This window comes from Theobroma umbraticum, unplaced genomic scaffold, assembly GCF_002168275.2.
Source record: "Theobroma umbraticum cultivar Fairchild unplaced genomic scaffold, ASM216827v3 scaffold_147.0, whole genome shotgun sequence".
NCBI lineage: Eukaryota > Viridiplantae > Streptophyta > Magnoliopsida > Malvales > Malvaceae > Theobroma > Theobroma umbraticum.
Genome location: NW_018397259.1, coordinates 1075407 through 1090820, shown reverse-complemented (window position 1 = coordinate 1090820; position 15414 = coordinate 1075407). Strand labels below are relative to the sequence as shown.

Here is a 15414-nt window from a genome sequence, read left to right as displayed (position 1 = left end):
GGCTGCGGTTCATTAGGTGAAAACCACTCACACATGGCATTGGTCTTCTCAGCCCGACGCTTCTTCTCCGGTTAGCAATGGCTAAACATCATGCAAGATTTCACCTACCCGATATAAGGTGGGCAACTCTCCAACATTAAGCAGAATAGATGAAGCTAAAATAGGGCACAAGGTCTTCCAAATAAACAAGAAAAGAGAACAATAGCATCCAATACAAAGGGAAAATATGCCTGTATATACCACAAAAATAACTCCCTTAGATCAATTAGAATCTCTCTCCCTCTCTCTCTCTGCTCAATACTATTCACCAAGAATCTACCCCATTAACTTCAGTATGCTCTTCATAGAAACCAAAATAAACAGAAAATTGGTAAATGAGATGAATCATTTATCTACACCTACGCTTCGCTTCTCCATACGCAACAACGCCAAGGACAGTCATTGTATAACCAGCAATGCCCACAACTGTGACAGGATTTCTGAACAGAAGTATTGAGATAACAACAGCCACAGCACCTTTTGCATTGCCTAATACCTGATCACATTATCATCCCACAGGAAGATGAGAGGATGCAAGAACAGAGTGAAACTGCAATTGTCCATATTCTTGCAGGAGAAATACAAGTGAACTATGAATTTCCAATTGATGACAAGCTTTTAGTTGGGCTTTCAGCTGCATAGATATTAGTACGAGGGAATGCTTGAGTAAGGATATAGAATGATGATAAAGTTTGATGTGAGCATCTCCAACTTGAGATTCCTTTTAGGCCACTAGAGAATACAATGGGCTAGGTCTATGCTATTCTTTAAGTCTGATCCTTCATCCTCAATCATTAGTGAAGATGTGATTTTGAATCCTAGATCCTTCCTATATCCGATACAACAAAAAACCTTTCTTGAATGAAAAGCAGTTTCTTGGTTTTGTATTAGCATGCTTGTATAACCTAAAGACTGTAGGCAACATTTCAAGAGAGTTCAAATGATTGTAAAAACTTGGTCATTGTGACCTAAGCCAATTATCAGGGATAGGGTTATTATATACAAGTTCACAAATTATAGATATACTAGTGCTTCTACTTTGTGCAAGTTACAGATAGTTGTTCATAACCTCAACTTAATGAGAATATTTTGATGAGTTTATCAATTTAATGAGAATCCCTTGATGTATTGACTTGGGTCATTGTTTAGTGCTGATGATCAATCTTTACTACTATAATCAATACAAATAGATGTTAAAATAAACTAGAGGAGGACGGACGAGATTGAACCTGGAGTGTTAATGCACTTGTATGTTTAGTCACCAAGAAGTTTGACAAATTAGCTGAATATGCCATTGTTGAATTAACGAGAAGAAGCAGCCACATGTATCTATGTTGTCTTCCAAGTGATAAGGTGACTTCTAACACATTGGGCTCCATTACAAGTGCTGCAGGCACTAAAACTAGAACTGCAATTGGGGACATATAGAGTAGCAAATTCATTGAATTCAACTTTTCCCTGTAAGAATGAAACAATAGTGCAAACAGTTCTGTCAAGAGGGAAAAACAAATAGAAATGCTTATGAGGCAAAAGAAAAAGATCCAGGGTCGGTGGCGGGGGAGGAGAGGAAGAAGAAAGAACATTAGATATCATGCCTCACTTTGAAATGACAGTAAAAACTACCAGCACTTGTATGATTCGTTAGTTTGGGGATGAAATTTTGCACTCTAAAAAAGGTAAAAAAACCAAGTATCATAGCATCAATCATCACCTAAAAAAAATTGATTAGTCAGAAATAGTTAAGGTCCAATAATTTTGCTTCAATTAATTGTTTAAGTTGGAAGGCCAAGGTGAAGGGCATGTTAATTCTAAGGTTTCTTCTGGGAATCAACAAGGATCCCTTTTTGGTCTACTTTCATTTCTTTTTCCACTACATACCAATGAAGCAAATAATCAACAACCAAAGACAGTTACATACAAACTAATTGCAGGAAGTTTTTCTTTCATCTTTTATTGTTGTCAAAGTCCTCTTTGATAGAAGCTGGCAACCTTTATGCAGTCATTCGCTCAAGAAAGGCAACAAAGAAAAGAAATATCTAAATCCTTTCAGTCAGCTTTTTTGGCCAGTTATTCTTCTATAACTCATGCTTTCAAAAGTTTTCCTCCATCTAACCCTTTTTTGCCCCAAAAATATGTTTCTATAAGGAAAAAATGTAAGAATTGCACCACTCATAGCTGGTGAAGGTCGAATTCAACTAACACATGACATGACAAACTCATCCTCTTTAGTGGATTGCAATGGTAGACAATGACAATTGATTCTACTTGATAACAGCATTCAACTACATGGTCTGACAGTAACAAGAATTCTAGGCAAGTTAACTTTGGTTGAAACTGAAGTGACTGCTTCCCCTCATGGTCCAACTAGAAAACTCAAGGAAAAGGAAAAAAACAGATAAAAAGAAACATGCCCATTGCAGATCATGAACAAATAGAAATAAAAGTGTTATACCCTTCTGATGAAAGCAGGATGCCCTGGAGAACAGACTTGAAGGCCCTTGCAGCAGTTGCACTTATGCACATAATGAATCCAAACCAGTGAAAACCTGGTTCACCCTGCCACCAATAATCAAATTCAAAGAACAAACTTCATTAAACCAGATAGAGTGTTTTTGGGGGAGAGAAAGAGGCAAAGGTTGCCTTAAACTACAGAAAGTGACTTAGAATTCTTAGTTTCTTTCCTAGTTAACAAATCATGAACTGCATGAGCAGGATTTTCTGAAAAGTTCCTTTTCCTCCCTTTATGCAAAGTGAAGGGATGACAAGGTGCAAAACAGCCAACTGAACTTAATCCTTAAACTTGACCAAACTCATGAAGATAGCTTTATGCAATGAAACAATGGTTAGTCTATTTAAACATAATAAGCAAACTTCCTTCTAGAGCAGTCTACATAGGCAATACCTATGCTAGAAAGGCAACTAGCTAGAGAAATAAATGTCTAAGAGCATTAACCTGCCTTTGACTCCCAAAAACACTGTTGGGGCATCCACTGTGAACAGTGAACCATCTTCCTCCTTTTTGTTTTCCTTTGTCATTTTGTTTTGGAGGAGGCTGAAGGGAGGGAGACTATTGTCCTTAAAACAGCTAGAAAATGTTGCAACACTGGGTTCTACTAGATCAATGGTCAATTATACATCTAAGAAGACATTACTGATAAACAGAGTGGAGATTCTCAAGCCAGGTTGCTTGTTTTTTGCTTCTCACTATTTGTTTCCTCATCTAGAAAGCTTCCAACTCTCAAGTTGTGTTTTGCTTCTCTCTATTTGTTTCCTTATCTACAACGCTTCCAACTCTCAAGCCAGTTTGCTTGTTTGAGCTATGAATCTCACGCCATACTCTGGATAGGGTAAATTACAATGCAGTCAACATCTCTCATAAATATACTTTGGTCCTGAGTACTGTACCACTTCTATTCCCAAGCAAGTAATTTGCACCTTCACTGCACACCTATCGCAGAAAATCATCATGCATATTTGAATTACTCTCTGAGTTGCTCAATGTCACAGCTGAAGGTCTTGGCCTACCCAAATGAGACAGCCTATCTATAGTTATCATCACAAGGGATGCAATAAACCATCCTACAAATAAACAAATTAAATAAATGCAATCAATAATTTGGTTCTGAGATACCGGTCATATAACTTGCATCTAGCCACAACCACCTCTGTACCGTCTACTTTACTTCTGCTTGTTCAATGTTTCCAAAGTTTCAGGATATCCCATTCTTCTGGCCGCAGCTTGATGCAGTTACTACGACTTACAGAACAAGGGCAGGGCTGGAATATGTCTACCCGGACGACACCGACATATAATGCTACAAATCTTTGCTGGTTCGATTGTTTCAACTTCTGAAACTGATTACTTATCTAAGCATAATTTGTATGAAATAGTATAACATAGAAGGAAGTGCGGGATTTATCCTATAAATTGACTAATGCATCGGGCTTGTTAACCTCCCATAAATTATATTATACACCACAAGAAAATCTGTGTATGATATCTGATAGCGAGAGATTAAGGCATACAAGTAGAACAAATTAACATAGATAGATAATATTAACAAAATCGTAGATCTATCATCTCATCATCACAGACACATTAAATGAAAAGAAAATTATAACAAATCTAACCAAGCATAAAAATAAAGACTTTCTTTCCTTTATCATCAAAAGATCCGAAAAGCAGAAAGAGAAGCATACCCCACTAGCAATGACAACCCCAGCAACAACAGGAACAAGAGCACCGTAAGTAACCCAAGCTTCCCTCTTGAAAGTCATCAAGTAAGCAAACAAGGCAGTGAAAAAGGGAGTGGTAGCACCAACAGCCTGGTTGAAAGACACGGGGAGGTACCTTAAAGAAATGTTACCTCCAACAACTGAACAGCAAAAGACGACACTTAAGGTTGCAATCTTTAGGAGCTGAGGTTGGGATTTGATTGGTTGGAGAGGGGCAAGTTTCATGAAGACAATGGAGATGTAACTGAGAAAAGCACAAGCTGACATGTGACACATTGTTAAAAAGATTGGGAATTTGAAACCATAGTTTGAAAGTAAGTATTTGTTTAAGAGAAGGACTCCAATGTTTGAGGAGTACCATAGGACTATAAGTGATGTTATGAAAAGGGTTTGTTTTTTTGATGATGGAGATGACGATGGCTGTTGGGTTGATGACATTTTTGGAGTTTCGGAGGTTGGAAGGGAAAGGGGTTGGATCTGTTGTTGATGATGATGATGAAGAAGAAGAAGACGTTTTCATCTGAGCTTCAATGGAAATTTTGGATTTTTCACTTTTTGCATTTTTGTTTTTGTCTTTTTATTATTTTTATTTATTATTACCAAGCTAGCATTTGTTTTTTCTTCGGGTGGAATTATCATTGTAATTGAATTATTCTTCATATAATTTTTCACTTAATGCATGAATAAATGACTTGGAAAATGAAGCATTAATTAAATAATTGAGAATATTGATTCAAATAATTCAATTAATTTAAAAATAAAGATTAAAAAAAAGTTGTAATGTCATATCACCTCTATCTAAGATTAAAGTTAAAAAATAAATAAAATAAAAATAAAAGATGCTTACCAACAACTTAAATAATTGCAAAAGAGTGAAAAAAAATTAATTATTAGAGGGACGCGTGGCAAAGTAAAATTATTAGCGGGAAGATCCGAGAGCAGAGATCATAACGTCACCTGGGCGATCATTTTAGTTTTTTGAATGAATTGAGAGGGATTCTGCCGCGTGTAATCGGCACCTACACTTGAGCAGTTTCTGTCGGTGATACAGGCTTTTTCAAACACTTCAATCCACCTCTATTGTACACGTGTCACCATATTAACGCCATGTTAAAACAAAGGGCTTGGAATTCTTGATGCCACGCTCCTTTCCTTCCAACGTTGTTTTTCTCGAAAATTTAAGTAAATTTGGGATCCGTTTGTTTTATAATAAAATAATTTTAAAAAAATATTTTCAAAATTGATATTTATTTAAAAGATGAAAAATTAATTCTAAATGTTAAATATTTTATTAGTCAACGAAATTAATTACTAGCATAAGATATTTTTCGAAAAACAAAAAAAACACTTTTAAATATAAATTTTATAAATATTAATATTTAATTTAAAATATTAATATATAACTTTAAAAAAATTAATTTAAAATATTAATATTTAAATTATACAATACTATTAAAATTTAAAAATATTTTTTAATGAACCATTCAACATAATTAAATTTTTTATTTATAAATGTAATAATCTTATTAATAATTATAATAAAAAAATTTTCAATGATCATCATTGGATGAATACACATTTATAATATATTTAAATATTATTAATAATTATAATAAAAAATATTTAAATAATCGTCATTTAATGAATACATATTTATAAATATAGGGTTTGGATATCTTATATAATTGATAAATATTTATATTTTTATAGTTATAATAAAAAAGTGAAAAGATGAAATTTTTTTGAAAATTAGAGTTTATTTTCATTATAGATATGTGGTTAAATGATTTGAAAAATATCATTATTGATTTTGTCTATTTTTATTTCTATTTTTAATTTTGATCCTAAATAAGTAAAAATCAAATATCAGTATTGTTTTATAATCAACTCCTATTTATTATTTTAACACTTAAATAACTCTACCATGATGAAAATATTTTTCATAAAATGATCCAAACAATAAAAAATATTTTCAACAGTTTATCCAAACAATAAAAAATATTAAATTTTTTTATAAAACATTGCATATAAAAAAGATTTCGTCTAACAACTCATTTTCTGATTACCAAACGAACCGCAAGTTGAACTTAGTTTACTTATATCATTTCGATACTTGATTTAAACATATTTGAAAAATACAAATCATTTGTTTATGAATTATAATGTAAATACTAACTTATCAATCTCAATCTCTTTTTATTTCATATTTTTCGATAATAATATGATATTTAGTATAATATGTATCATACGATATTAATAATTATATTTATAAATATTTATAATTATAAATACTGATTTGGACTATTAGAAAGTTGCCGGATTGAGCAAATTCTAGTCATCCTAACGGCTTTGGAATTTTCACTCCAACATTTGGCATCATTATAAGTAGAAAATAAAATAATAGTGGCAAATGCAAGGTGCAATTGACCAAATTCTTTTAAACAATGAGTTTGAATTAATCATTTCTAATTAATTACTTCATTTACCAAAGTTTGTTGCGTGCGGCCTTATCCTTAGGACTGGGCAACGGTCGGTTGGGATCGCCCAACCAATCGCAACTGTCTGTTATTGTAATCGACGGTTGTTTTTGCAACCGTCGGTTGTGCTGATCGGCTCGGTCGTCGGGGGAAATCCTTTCCCCTCAAACCGACCGAAAAATTGAGCTTTTTCTTTTGGGCAAGGTCACCCATGGGCCCCCGCCCGACTGCCCTGGCACTTCACTACTTCCCCCCCCCCCATCGCCCCCCCACTCGGTCTTGACTTAATTCCCCCTCCCCACCCACTGACCTAACGAAATCCCCCCTCCCAAGAGTCCCGACTCCCGACCTGATTTCCCCCCACCCTCCCCACTTGAGTCTTGCGAGGCGACTAGCAGATTACCTAATTTCCCCCCACCCCCGCTAGGACCTAATTCTCTGCCCCGACGAGTCCAGGAGGACCAGGACCTAATTCCCCCCGACGAGTCCATTGAAATTAATGTTGCTCATGAATCATTAACCATTTTAGCCCATAAATCACAGCTCAAGTCAACCCATTGATCTCACCCTCAAAAATCGACCAAACTGACCGAAACCGAGCTTCTAAAAAACCGACCGAAACCGACATTGCATCATATGCGGTTCGGTCGGTTATAGGGAAAAAAGTTTTAGTCGATTTTGGTCAAAACCGAACCGAAACTGACAAAACCTACCAGTGCACACCCCTACTTATCCCTTGTCTTCAAAGTTTTTAAACCATATTTCTCAAACTTTCTATTTCAACAAAACAATTAATAAAACATCAAATCATCTTATTTACGTTTTGTTTCAAACTGTTTCTCATTAATTCTTTCCTTAATAACTTTTGGGTTTATACAATATTTAAATTTAGTAATTGAAAAGTTAAATTATACAATTAGCCCCTATATTCTATAAAAATATAAATTTAATCTTTCTATAATAATTTGAAAATATTGATCTTTATATTTTGTTAATTTATTAATTTCAATCTCTAATTTTAATCACCGTTAAATTAAACTGTTAAGTATGTTAACGTGACATTTTAATTAAGCTAACATGGCACTTCTTACTAATATGACATTGACTATATATTGATGTGATATGATCATGCTAACATGGTACAAATTCTAACATGGCAAAAAACTAAAGTGGCATGATGCTTATGTGGCAAAAAAATTGACGTAATAATTGTTGAATTAAAAAAAATATCCTCATTTTTTAATTTTGAGTTATAATTTTATATGAGTCTACTAATTTTTAAAATAAATAATCCATTCTAAACGTATAAATGATGTTGACGATAAGTGTAAAATGTCATAAATTACTCTTTTTTCGTTTTACCTCTTTTTCATTATTTCTTTTATTTTTTAAGTTATCGACTGGCCACCCTCACGCCCCCCACCCCTGTGCTTTGAAGAAGAGCCGGAGTATGGATCTTGTGCCCCCTAAACCCCCCACTCTCCAAGGAAGCACAAATCTCATGCATGCGACTACCCTGGGGAATGCGAGATCTGCATTCCCTTAGGAAGTGTTAGGGGTGGAGGGAACATTTTCTCAAGGAAGAGTGAGATCTGCGCTCCGTTAGGGAACATAGGATTGGGGGAGCTCGAGGTTGGGTGGGAGAGGAATGGAGCGTGAGGTGAGGGAAATTTAGCTGGAGCCAAATCTAGTGCTCTAGCTGGGGAAGAGGTAAGGGATAAGTTTTTTTTTTAAATAAAAAATTATAGTTTATATAGAGAAGTACTTTTAAAATTAATGAAAGATAAAAATATATTTTTAGTATTGTCATATTATCAATCTAATGAAACTATTAATAGTGGATTAACGGTTAGACTTACGTGTCCAGTACAAAATATTCTTTTGAAATGGACTGTTTAAATTGAAAATTAATAAACTTACATAAAATTATGACTAAAAGTTAAGGATGACGGTATTTTATTCAAAAAAGTCATTTTTTTTCTTAGAAAATTTTGTATTTTATTTCTGATTGAACTAAACCTTAAATTAAAATGCTAGTAAATTAAACATAGATTATTCTATTTGGGGATTATGAGCATAGCAGTTGGTTTCCATCCATATTCCGATGCGAAAACTCCCCCAAAGTTAGGGGATTATAAGGTACAAAGGCATTGGATGAAGATTGCTCTTAATCTACAAGCCAAGGATTGTTACTGACCATTGCCTCAAAAGAAAAGCAAAAGGCAATGGCGAAGATCTTCCACTTGAATTCTTGATAAAAGATAAAAGGCACTTGTGAAGAGTTTATGCTTTCCAACGAAAAGAAAATGATCACTCTTCAACAAAAGAGGAAACAACGAATGAGGGGGGAAGCAAAAGAAAATGAGGAGGAAACGAGGGAAAAGTTCAAAACAAAAAGATAGGGCTCTGGTATGGGATATTGTGACTAAAGAGCAAAGATGCCTACGATCTCATCAAATTTCAAGATGGAAGAAAGGAAAAGAATGTGAGAAGTTACATACATGACTTTGTCTTTTTTGGTGATAAGTCAAGGCTTCTATGAGCTTTTCTCATTTTGAAATCAAAGAATTAAATCGATCTCGTTGTATATTTATCTCAATGTTTGAAAGATTTTACTACTATGTAGTTATAATGAAATTAATCCCTTCATTTCAAAAAAAAAAAAATGGTACCGCAATAACAATGATAAAAATCTTAGTTATTGAGGCCTTGATTATCCACCATTTTTAAGAAACAAGCAAAATCGAAAAGATTAAAAACTTAACCAAGCTACAGACATTTAGCTTAATTGATTATCCTCCACTCCATTAAGTACTTACCAAGGTTACATTCATGGTGTTCTCCTTAAAACCTTCGACCACGCTTTTTACTTCCAGGGTCTTGGGTTGGTATTTTGTGGTTTTTGCTTTGTTGATCCTTGTTATATTTCTTAGTTTTGAGTTTGTTGGTGTCTAATTGTAGTGCTTGAGCATGTATCTGTAGCAAATTGCTCATAAGATGGACAACTTTATGTTGATTCCAAGTTTAATTTACTAGCATTTTAATTTTAGATTTAGTTCAATCCAAAATAAAATAGAAAATTTGAAAGAAAAAAAATGATTTTTTTAATTCAATAATTGTCACACCAACTTTTTTATTAAGTAACCATTATTCCATGTTAACTTTTAACCATGTTAGCATTGATGTCACGTTAGCACATAGTCAACACCTCGTGTGTCATGTCAATTTAATTAAAATGTCACATCAATATATTTAATGATGTTAGAGTTAAGAATTAAAATTAACCAATTAACAAAATATAAGGAACTAATTTAAATAAATTATTGTACAAAAACTAAATCCTTAATTTTTGTATAGTATAAGAACTAATTGTATAATTTAACTTAATTAAAAATATATGACAAGATAATTCTAAGTGTTTATTTGGCTCAACTTTTTTTCAACTCATTTACCTTTTAAAAGTAATCGAATACGATTTTGAAAAACTCTTTTAAAAAACAAAATTTTAAAAAAAAAAAGAGCTTAAGGAAAAACACCAAAGAAAAGTTTTCACTTCTCTTCTCTTTTTTTTTTTTAAAAACATATTAATCTTTTAAGAAATTTTTTTTGTTTTAAAAATATCTTCATCTATTAAAAATAATCTCAAAATTATTTTTTTAAAAAATACCTTGCTCCCTCAATCGAGGTTCTTCTCCTCTCCTTCTCTTGGCAAATCAACCCTCTCTCTCTCAATCAATCTCCCTTTCATCTCTTCCTCTTTGCAAAATCACTCCCTTTTTCTCTCAATCAGTCTCCCTCTCCTTTCATTCTCTTTGCAAATCACTCTTCTAAAAAAAATATCTTTATTTATTAAAAAAACCCTTTATAATAATTTAATCAAAATTAAAACTTATATAAGTTGTTTTACTAAAAAAATTATAAATAAAAAAAAGCTCATAAAAGTAAATCTATTAAATAGTTTTAGTTTAATTTTAAATGTTATTATTTTTCATAAGAACTTCACAATAGTTTTTAAGTTAAAAAAATATCAAACTAAACAGACATTAAATGTAAAACTGTTTGTGTCATCTTTTTTCTTTGTACTCCATTTTCATCAATTATGTTAAATTCAAGTGGTGTAAAACTTTACAATTTTTTTTATTTTTATTTGAGGGATGGACTGAGGAGATATTTGAAATTAACTCTATGCATTATTATTGAATTAAATATTAAATTATTATTTCATTATTTTAAATAGATGTATGTATGAATATTTTACGCAGCCAAACATACATTCAGTCATCCAAAAAAAAATAATAGTAAAGTTGGGTTTAGGCATTAAGTTGGAACAAGTGAGAAAAGAGGCTGTGTCACAAACTCATATTTTCAACATAAAAGATACTTTAAGGAAATGAAGTCAAGACTTATTCTATATTTTATTGATATGGGATCAGTGACAGTTCCATTCTACTCCACTTGATTATGCAATGTTTTTATTGACTTTTTTAGCATAAAGAAGAGAGACTTACTTTGGTTTGGACTTATTTCAATCTTATTATTTCGAGATCCCACATCAGTGAAGAGTTAAGTAGACTTTAATACTACTTATCACAAATCCATATTTCAAGCCTAAAAAATATACCTATTAATTGAATATGAGATCCATAACATTACATTTTGCTTAAGCTCAAATAATTGACTTATGAACCTAATCAAAGTGTGAAGGCAATCTCTTTTCACAACACCATGAGTAACATCTTGATTACCAAATACATTTTCAATACCCTGTCCTAGTCTCCCACATCCATGATCTAGGATTAATCCTCTTCAGCCATCCCTGGGGATGGCGACTGCACTAGCATCTGCAGATGCAAGTTAATTGGGAGAAAAATAAAATGGGAGCTACTAGCTTAACCAAAAGCTGTGATGGCGGAAATAAAATCTTTGAAATTGTCATATTTGCTTTGTAATGACAATAACGTCTCTGATTCTAAATATATGTAGTATATATGGGCGTGGTAGATGGATGGGTTTTGATAATTCTTCATAATATTAAAAAATTTTCTTCAATTTATTCATGGTAGCTAGCCATCTACTTCACTTGATTTTTGTTCCTTTACTAGACTTGTTATGGTGTTTTTTGAACTCTGAAGGCCAAGTAGTTTGATCAGATTTAATTGATCATGGAACAAAAAGAGACCAAAATAAAACTGACTAATAATATTGAAGAAATTTTATTATTACCTTATTTAAGCAATAATTATGCCACTTTTGACAATCATATAGGCATAATGTTAAAAGTAATTAATCAGATGTTTAAAGAGAAGGTGAAGGTGATGCAGGTCTGTTGACACAGTCATTCCAAACTTGCTCCCCTTCAGCGTAAACATCAGAAGCATTAAGCTTCAACTCAGGCAGTGACACAAAAAACTTGACCATGTCATCATGGCAAGTTTTTCCCATACGAACAAGCTCATGGCAACATTGATCACTAGTAACTGTATCTCCAAAAATGCTCTGGACAACGTTTTGCCCACATTTTTGACTCATCTTTTTGGTGCATTCCTCTAGAAATTGGTAGAAACCAGGTTCAGGCTCCGGAGGGATTGTAAGCTGGAAACCCTCTGTGTAAGGAGATGGTGCAATGTTGATTACCTCGGCAGCAACAGGGCTTGGGAGCATGGAAGCTGCTACCATTGATGAGACCAAAGCCACCAAGATGGAGAGATTGTTGAGTTTTGCCATGGCGGTGACGTTGGTTTTTGATGCTTGATTGATACCAATGCTCTCTTTCCAAAAGTGTTGATGGAGGAGAGATGGATTGGTATGAATTTTGAGGTTGAGTTAGGGGGCGTTTTTGTAGGCTACATATGCTTTGATCATTAATGTTTTAATAAAACGTTTCTTTAAATTTCTATGGGGTTACTAAATCAAATTCAATTATTTATGGGTATTTAATTGAAATTTTACGTTTAGGCCGTTTGAGAAGTAAGTAACGATGCTTGCTTTGATGGAATAGCACGTTGGCCTCCGTCGGTTTTAGATTTAAACAAAAACAGACAAGTACACGTATACAATTTAAGCCTTTATTGATTAAATGCATAATTTTTGAAATAACTCTTAAACTAAGGGTGAGTAAAATTAATTTGAATCAATGACTTAAATGAACCAACTACAATTTAAATAGAACGATTCGGTTCAATTAATTCATTAGATCTGTTAGTCCAAAAAGTTTGATCTAATTGATTTATTTAATCAGTTTTCGATTTTAAAATTTTTGGATCTAATTGATCAAAAGACCAAACTAATATTATATATATAATATCATATATATTATTTTAAATTTATATAAAATATAAATTTTCATTACTAATTTTCATTCCATATTTTATAATTATAGATGAAGTTTATTAAATTTAATATAGTAATTTGCAAAAAAATGATAAAATTTTGGTCTTTTTGATCCAAAACCGAATAGACCAACCAAACCAATTCAATATTTGGTTGATTCAGTCCTTTTTTATGTTAGGTCAATTTTTGTTGGTTTTCTAAAATTATTTGATGCATTTGGTCTTTAGGTATGATGGATCAAACCGCCTGATTATTTACCTCTATCTTAAACGATTTAAAAAATTTTAAATACATTTTTATTCTTTTGTTACATTCAATTAAATCTTTATAATCTTATTATAAATTAAATATACTCTTATAATTAACCATTAATTAATTATTATGAATCAAAATATTATTTATTATTTTATATTTATGTAGTGTTAATGCAAAGTGAAAAATATTATATGACCATGTCATCATGTCACATCAGCATATCATGTCATTATCTATTACGATATGTTAGAATGTTACATCAATATCATGAAACAAAGAATTAAAAGATATGAAAAAGTAAAAATTTAAAAATTATTCAAAATAAATGTTTTTAAAATTATAAGTAGTTTTTTTTTAGAGTTTTTAACTAACATAATGCTTTAAGAATTTTCTAAATTATTTAAAAAAATTTAAATACACACTTATTTTTCTATTACATTAATCAAGGGCTAAATGCTCAAATTGCGACTAAAGGTTTGGACACTTTTTCAATTAAAAGCCAAACAATGCAATTGTAACAATTAAGGATCAAAAGTTTCGATTCCTTATAATTAAAGACTAAGTTGATAGATGGATAAGTGTGTATCACACACGACAAAATCGCTTTAAAAATGTAGTTTTTATATATCATATTGAAAATTTAATTGTTAAACATTATATTGAAAAATGTATTTGTTATACGTAATGTTAAAAATTTAGTTGTTATACCCTTTATTGAAAAATATAATTATTTTATGGCATGTTGAAAATTTAGTTGTTACACGCTATATATAAAAAAAGTAATTATTACACGGTATGCTGAAGATCTAGGTATTACACACTATGTTAAAAATATAGTTGTTATTTATACGTTAGTTTAAAAAATATAATTGTTACACGCTATGTTGAAGATTTAGTTGTTATACATCATAATTAAAAAATTTAGTTATTACATGTCATGGTGAAAAGGTCGTTACATGTCATGCTATAATCTGAATCGTTTTGACTTAACAAAAAAGATATTTGACAAAATGATCCTTCCAAGTCAATGTTCACGTTATATGTGTGTCTTACACGTACCAAATACCTATTACTTTTAACCCTTAATTGTTAGGAACAAAAAACGTTTGACCTTAATTATTACAATTGAAACGTTCGATTCTCAATTGATAAAAACCCAAAGGTTTTGACCCAAAATTGAGTATTTATTCTTTAATCAAGTCTTATTACTTTTATTTTGAATAAAATAAATTTTTATGATTAATAATTGATTGATTGTAATTAACTGAAACATTTACTTCTTATTTTTTTATGTCACGTAGTGTTAATGTGGAAGTGAAAGTATTATGTGATTATATCATTATCTTTTATTACATATAAACTCACTATGTTAACATTATATGGTATAAAATAATAAGTAGTATTTTGAATAACAATAACTAGTCAATTATTAATTATTAATACTTATTTGATAAAAAATAAAAATACAAAATCTTGATTAAGTGTATTAAAAAAAATTTATTTAAAATTTTTAAAATAGTTTAAAGACTTTTTAAGATGTTATATTTTTTAAAAATTTAAATTTATTTGTTAAAAATATGATAATTTTCGATTTGTTGATGATATATGCATAATAATTTTGCTTTTGTCTTAATCCCAAAAATGGAATAACCCATATAACTTCCATTTTTCCATAAAAAAACAAAGAAGCGATTTTGACTCTGTGCCATCTGTTGACAAGTGGCATAAAAGTATGGTAAAGTCTGCCAGTACGGACAGGTAAGTCTCCCACTGTCGAAAATTCCAAATGAGGCAGGTACCGACGTTTCGTACATTGCAAAATGCACGTCTTTTCTAGCCTATTTACCCTTTTATCACTTCTTTAATGGAGAATCGTTACTCTGTGGACGGGTGCAGATAATTATATGAACACATGCCCGTCAGAAATTAAAACTCGTATAGGAAATACGGTCCCACAACTAAGATTAAACAGCAAAGGGACGGTTACAGAGTGGAATGGCAGTATCTGAATTTAATTAAACTTGCAGCGTGTGGACCCCATGAAGTTGGGGCGTTTCTTTACCGTCCGATATGCATT

General features: G+C 31.7%; 2 protein-coding genes across 3 annotated transcripts; both read right to left on the bottom strand.

The window, feature by feature from the left end:
• Nucleotides 1-182: 182 nt before the first annotated feature.
• On the bottom strand, nt 183-4817 carry LOC110415800 (UDP-URONIC ACID TRANSPORTER 1). Of its 2 annotated transcripts, none has more exons than XM_021427524.2 (4): nt 4240-4817; nt 2492-2595; nt 1269-1497; nt 183-535 (listed from the first exon to the last, which is right to left on the bottom strand). In XM_021427524.2, exons 1-4 carry the CDS (start codon nt 4711-4713, stop codon nt 389-391), a joined length of 954 nt encoding a protein of 317 aa, XP_021283199.1. In that variant the 5' UTR covers nt 4714-4817; the 3' UTR covers nt 183-388. The 2 variants fall into 2 exon arrangements, with proteins under 2 accessions (XP_021283199.1, XP_089639619.1); XM_089783493.1 differs by lacking the exon at nt 4240-4817 and adding an exon at nt 2997-4192.
• Nucleotides 4818-12047: 7230 nt separating this feature from the next.
• Nucleotides 12048-12476, bottom strand: LOC110414660 (protein DOWN-REGULATED IN DIF1 11-like). The gene has a single exon (XM_021425984.2). It carries the CDS (start codon nt 12474-12476, stop codon nt 12048-12050), a length of 429 nt encoding a protein of 142 aa, XP_021281659.1.
• Nucleotides 12477-15414: the final 2938 nt, after the last annotated feature.